At 43.3% G+C, this 7,046-nt stretch overlaps 1 protein-coding gene across 1 annotated transcript; it reads left to right on the top strand.

Annotated features, from left to right (window-relative positions):
- Positions 1-1,728: 1,728 nt before the first annotated feature.
- Positions 1,729-5,792, top strand: LOC137312957 (probable G-protein coupled receptor 139). Its single transcript, XM_067979319.1, has 2 exons — positions 1,729-1,798; positions 4,900-5,792. Exons 1-2 carry the CDS (start codon positions 1,729-1,731, stop codon positions 5,790-5,792), a joined length of 963 nt encoding a protein of 320 aa, XP_067835420.1.
- Positions 5,793-7,046: the final 1,254 nt, after the last annotated feature.

Consider the following 7,046-nt stretch of genomic DNA (forward strand, 5'->3'; position numbering starts at 1 on the left):
CTGAGGGTTTTAGTAGCACATGAGCTCGACGTGTGGGATGTTATTACGGATGTCGAAGTAGGCTGTCTTTGGGATGGAGAGGATATGGAGTCAGAAGTTTCGCTTGTGGTCGAATAGGACGCTGCAGTTATGAACAGTCAAGATCAGCCTCAGACTAAGGCCAGGCATGGGGTTGGAATCAATGAGAACGATGTGGAGGTTGTGGGACCAAAGAGCATGATTTTCCAATTGTAACTGGAGGAAATCGTGGCTCATCTAAAACACGATGTCGGTCTGAAAAACACAAAGACATTGGAAGCGTCCAGAGAAGCCGAGGTTTTATAAGCGTACATCTGAAAACCAGTTTGTGACTGCGGACTATTTCACCAAATGGCAGCCTGTAGATGAGGAAAAGAAGGGAGCCATGGATTCAACCTGTTGAAACATCAGAGATAATCCGTGATAGGTTGTGAAGAGGAACATCTCCTGGCTGTGATCAGATAGGTGAGTGGAACCAAGCGAGGGTAGTCGCAACAAAGGAGGACAGTGTCCATTCAATAAGGGGGTCAGGGGTAGGTTTGTTGTTGGTGTATGGGGAAATTTACAAAGCTCTGCGCTAAGTGCAGACAGCTCTTACAAAGAGCCGGCATGAGGGATCGAATGGCCTTCTTCTCTGCTGTGGGCTATATGCTTCTTTGATATCATGTGTGGAGGAGTGGAGGGGGATCGGGAGTGGTGGGCCATGGAGGGATTTAAACCAACAATGAGAATTTTAAATTTAAGGCGATGGCGATCTCGGAGCCAAGGAAGATAATGTGAGAACAAGGAGGTCCTGGTGCGCGTCGGAAGCTAGATTTATGGTGTCTACAGGAGGGCATTGGAGGAATGGAGTCTGGAGGGGACAGTGGCATGGATGGGGGTTTCTATGGCAATGGGTAGAAGAAGGAATGGAGGCTGGTGAGGGCATCACGGGGCCTTTGTGATGGAGGACAAATCTGGTCATGAGCTCAGCTCGGTATTACACGGGGCCAATTTTCTTGCAGTTGTTAACCAATGAAGCATAAACAGGTAAATCTGCACTAAAATAGCGGAGAGAGGGATGCCAATGGGGTACGTTCAGTGTCTGTGCCCTAATATCACCCACAGTCATTTCTAGGCTGTGGTCCTCAACCTACCCTTTACTGACCTTGTGTCTGTCATTCAAAGTTCACATTTTAACTGGGAAACTGCAGGAACAGGGTGAAACCGGTATTCTTGTGTCCCTGGATTCAGTTTACACTGCAGAGAAATCGGTAACATTTATACATGAATCGCCAGGAGTGAACATGATCAATAAAATGTCAACTATAGAAAAACTGTATATTAAGCCGCTCATTATTCTTGGATCAGTCCTGTATGAGTACAGTTTTTAACTTTATTCCTGAGAGAGGTCTGATTAAGATAATATCCTGGACTTTGAGATGTTTGTGTTCTCTCCACCACATTATTCTTTTTTTTATTCGTTCATCGGATTTGGGCGTCGCTGGCGAGGCCGGCATTTATTGCCCATCCCTAATTGCCCTTGAGAAGGTGCTGCTGATCTAATGTGTTTGATCAATTGACTGTAACTAATGGAAATGATCAGGAGTATAACCATGTCACTGGAGACTTATCCCCTGTATAAATCAGGGCTTTTTGGAACGGACCAGCTCAGAGTGCCAACCGGAGCGAAGGTTTCCAGGCCAACATAAGTCAGTGCTTCTCGCAGGAATGCATTATCCAGTAATATATCAGGTACAGGACATTTACTATCCTGTTCTTGCAGCCGTTGGTGTTCCAGGTAAGCTGTTGTTGGTGTTAACTCTGCTGCTATACTTGGCAAATTATTTTTTCTCCCTGCATGTTTTACACAGTGGCCTGTTCTGCTCCACTGGCTGAATGATGGAATGTATTAAGTCTCTGCTCTTTCTATCCTGTAGCAAATGCATTATAGTTGTAATTAAGTTTTTATGTCCAACCCTGGCCTTGCTTACGGGATTATTCTCTGTACTTACTCTATGTTGAGTCATGGAATGTCCTTAAATTCTAAACGTTCTCAATTGTCAAGTTACATTATATCCGTGATGATATTTTTATATCCAGCCCCGGCATTGTTATTGGATTGTTCTCAGTAATTCATATATTGTCGAATGATGGTATGTCCTTAACACCGATATGTTCGATCATATAACAATTACCTGATATCTTTAAAGACCATTTTTATGTCCTTGGATTATCACTGGATTAGTCTATGTCCTGAATGTATTGTTGGATAAAGGGATGCCCTGAGCTTCTAACCGTTCGGTCTTGTAGAAGTTACATCTATTGTGTATCGAAACCTAGCATTGTTACTGGATTATTCTCCGTACTGAATGTACTAGAACCAGGTGTCTTTGTTCAGAGCTGACATCAGACCACCAGGAGCTGTTAACCGATTCATGACGGGTAACTACCCTGTCCTGGAATATTTTTTCATCAATCTGTTTTCGGTGATTGATAATGAGACAGCCCAGGGTCTCAGTGTTACAAGGAGGCAGCGCAAAGTCCTCCTGCCCCTAAAACATGCTTCGGTTTAACTAGCATTTCAATTTATTTAGAATCACTGTTATGTAATATTATTTCATCATGTGTGTATCTGACGCCACTTTAGATGTCTGGCAACTGAACTGAGTTTGCTTCTGATTCTTTCACCTCTCCTTCTCTGCTGCACTGTGGATGAATTTACTGACAGTCATTGTAAAATGCAATGTTTGTAGTTATGTTGTGTCAGTTTGCATTGTTAGAATCAGGAGGCCATTCATCTGTGGATTATTCGTTTTCTGTTGCCGTTTTGTTAATTGAACAATCGCGCCATCTATCGCTTTTCTTCATAATTGCAGGAGAAGGAATCTCAATTATTTTGAGACCTGTCTGGAAGAGGTATTCGATTTTGCTTATTCTATGATTTGCAGATGAAGTTAACTGTTTAGGTGAAATAAGCAGACGTTCCTGAAAGTATCAGAAGATCAGGCAGCATCTGTCGAGAAAGAGACAGAGTTAACCCTTCGGGTTGATGATCTTTCCTCAGAACGGGAAGTTAAAAATGTAAGTTTTTAAGCAAGGACAGAGCCCGACAAAGTGGGGAGGAAGGCAGGTGGGGATTGGGTGGGTTGGGGGGGAGAACAAAGGGGAAGATCTGTGATAGGGTGGAAGGTGGGAGTGATTAAATGACAAAATGATGCAAGATAAGTCGGGTGGCAATGGGAAAAATAAATAAATAAATAAAAGATTTGTCTATAGGAACTGTAAATGGCAAAAGCAGAACCATTACCAGCACCTACAGTCGGAGAAAATGAGAGCAGTGTTTATGATCTGAAGTAATTGAAATCACTGTTGAGTCCGGAAGGTTGTAAAGTAACTAATGGAAAGATGAGCTGCTGTTAATCGAGCTTCTGCTGAGTTTCGTTGGAACAGTGTAAGGGTCCAAGGACACAGGGGTCAGAGTGGCAGTGGGATAGAGAATTAAAATGGCAAGCGACCAGAAGGTGACGGTCAGGCAAAGCGGTTACCCAATCTGTGTTTAGTCTCCCCAATGTCGAGGTGCGAAGACTTGGCAGTGTAGGTGAACAGGTGGAGAGGTGAATGATCTGCAGACACAGTGAACTGTGCCTTGGCGGCTTTAGCATTCAACAAACTGACACTGAGAATAGGATCGTTGGAACACGTGGATGGTGAAAAGAATGATGGTGTACGATGATAGGATTTAATCGGGAATGAAAATTCACTTGAGAAAGAGATGAGATCGAATGTTAGAGAAGGTGACTGAGAGAGAAAGCGATAGGCTGTGGTATGAATAATTCGTCAGAATGAACTGCTGAAACTTCCAATACAATTAATCATAGAAAATGTGACTTGATGGTATTATTATGATGTGGACAGATTGAGGGAGTTTTTATTGAGGGATTCGCTCCTTTTTTATATCCCTGTCAGGTCCTCAATCTGTTTTGTGAATTCTCCTTGTTTCCCAACTTAAATCTAAACAAAATTAAACCTTACTTAAACAGTAGAATCAGTAATTTATCGATCGTAATAAATTATTTGAATATCCTATCTTAAAAGCTCGGCTCAATTCAATAAAGAACGAGGCTGGTTTAATTAAAATTTTCAGTTTAACTTTAATTGAATGTACAAAGTAAATTTGATGATCACATTTTATCCCCTGACTCCAATGACCACAGAAAAGAACTGTTGAATTTATGAGTTGGATTGTGTTAGTGGGACATATAGATTAGATTTCCTCTAACACTCTGCTCCAGTCTCTTTCCCTGTGAATCCCAGCCTCCCCTCCCACTGCATTGAATCATCTGTCTCCTCATTGATTGCTTCAGTTGATCCGCTTTCTCAAACTATCTGCTCCGGACTCCCCTTCAGCTCCTCATGTCCATTTCCTAATCTCCCTCCAAATGTCACTCACTGGCTCCGTCTCCACCTGATTTTCCCGTTTCTTGCCAGCCCCTGTCGACTCTCTTAACCCTGGGCAACAAATCAACAGCATCCCCCCCTGTCCCCTCGCCTTCCCGACCCTTCGCTCTCTTTCCACGTCCCAAATCCGGCTTTAATCCGCTGGATTCCAGCTCGGTCACGCCACGTCTCCTTTCCAAACCGGAACTGCGCCCTCACTCAGCCATTCCAATGGATCAGATGCTCATTTTACTCACTTTCTTTATCGATCTCCCAATTCATTATTGATCATTGTGTTCAAAAACAATTCTCTGCCCGAAAGCGCTGCCCAGGTCAATGAATCACTTTCCACCGTTAGATGCAGCAACAAAGCTGGAAATTTCACCCCAGATCCTCTCAAACTGTTGCTTTGGCTCCAGATCTGATCAGTAATTTATCTGCTTCCCTTTCTGTCACTTGTAGTTACATTGGTAGCGATTGTGATCCTGTCCCGAGGAAAGTGCGATCTCTCCAAATGTATCAGTCGCTACCTGGTGGGAATGGCAGTGGCCGATCTCCTGGTCGTTATCACTGATCCGATATTGAGATGGATTGGTCAGATTTATCTCCCACGGTCATTCCTGGACATTACTCCCGTGTGTAGTTTTATTATCTTCTTGAGTTATGCAACCGCTGTGGTTTCAGTCTGGCTCACAGTCGCTTTCACCTTTGATCGATTTGTGGCCATTTGTTGCGAGGAGCTGAAAACAAAATATTGCACCGAGAAAACAGCGGCTGTGGTTCTGGGAACAGTGAGTGTGCTGGGCTGTTTGGAAAGTCTCCCCTGGCACTTTACACTTAAACCTGACTATATAATTGATAATGTTCCCTGGTTTTGTGTGATAACACGGAGCTTCTGTACATCCCCCGCATGGTCCGCATTTGACTTGTTTCACCTCATTTTAACCCCTTGTGTCCCGTTCTGTCTGATTTTGCTGCTCAATGTTCTGACGGTCAGACGTATTTTAGTGGCCAGTCGAGCCCGCAGTGGACTCCGGGGCCACAGCAATGGAGAGAATCACAAGGATGCAGAGATGGAGAACCGAAAGAAATCCATCATTATACTCTTCAGCGTATCGGGCAGTTTTATATTGTTATGGGTAACACAGGTTATATTTTACATTTTTGCGCGAATTATAAACATTCAGTCTTATAACTCTGCCACTGACCCTGTTTATATCGCAGAACACACAGCAAAGATGCTGCAGCTTTTCTGTTCCTGCACAAACACGTGCATTTATGTCCTGACCCAAACTAAATTCAGAGAGGAGCTGAAGAACGCGGTGAAATATCCATTCCATCTAATTGTGAAATGAGTGAGATCATAGAAGGAGCTGATGGGTTTCAAGCATTGGAACCAATTCCGATTTTATAATCCACCCCCAACACTTCTCAGGGGACGAAACGTGCATTTTATATCAGCAGCACAGAGCCATGACATGATCTTAAATCGGATTCTGATATTATATTTTATTGACAATCTGATTTATTGAGGCGGAGCTTGCTTTACAGACAACACTTGAATGGTTGGTCAAAATGGCCGGACTAAAGATCTCAGCTGGACTTCAACTAAATGGCTGCCCCGCAAAATGGGCAAACCTGGCAATCAAAATAGCTCCCTTAGGCCTGATCAGAATGGGTGCAGTCCACATAAATGGAGAGAGAGAGACAGACAGACAGACAGGCAGAAGAAAAGACAGGTATAGAGAGAGACGGACACAAAGACCAAGGGAGAGAGAGGTAGAGATAGATGATCAGACAGAGGGAGAGAGAGAGAAAGAAATATGCGAGAGAGACACAGGCAGAGGGCGAGAGGGAGAGACAAAGAAAGATAGTTGGAGATAGAGATCAAGACAAAGAGAGACCACATCAAGGAAGTCCCTCCTCCCTTATTCCATTTTAGTAAATATCCTCTGCACCATCTCCAGGGCTTTGACATCCTTCCTGAAGTGTAGTGCCCACAATTAGACGCAATACTCCAGCTGACACGTAATCACTGATTTACAATGATTTAGCTTAAATTCCTTGCTTTTATGCATTATGACTCCATTTGTCAAGCCAATGAACCGGTATGATTTTTGTGACACTCATCAATCTGTCCTGCCACGTTCAAAGATTTGTGCACTTAAACCCGCAGTCCTTTCTGTTCCTGCATTCCATTCAAAATTTTACCATTTAGTTTATGTTGCACCTCCTCACCCTTTCATCCAAACTGCATCACTTCACAATTCCCTGCGTTAAATTTCTCTGCCATGTGCCTGCCCATTACACCAGTCTGTCTATGTCTTGCTGAAATCTGCTACTATACTGTAACTACATTGTTTGGAACTATCCCTGTTAGATTTTCAATGCTGCTTCCGGAGAGCGAGTGTGTGTCTGGTGTGTGTGCGTATGTGTGTGTTTGTGTTTGTGTGTTTGTGTGTGAGAGAGAGATAGAATATAGAAAGAGAGGGAGGTGTGGAAAGGATGAGGCACAGTTGCACAGGAAGATAAACATACTAATGAAGGCAAACAGAAATGGAGATTGAGAGAATGGCAGACTCAAACTCAGAAACAGATACAGAGTTAAA

Source organism: Heptranchias perlo, unplaced genomic scaffold (genome assembly GCF_035084215.1).
Source record: "Heptranchias perlo isolate sHepPer1 unplaced genomic scaffold, sHepPer1.hap1 HAP1_SCAFFOLD_44, whole genome shotgun sequence".
Taxonomy (NCBI): Eukaryota; Metazoa; Chordata; class Chondrichthyes; order Hexanchiformes; family Hexanchidae; genus Heptranchias; species Heptranchias perlo.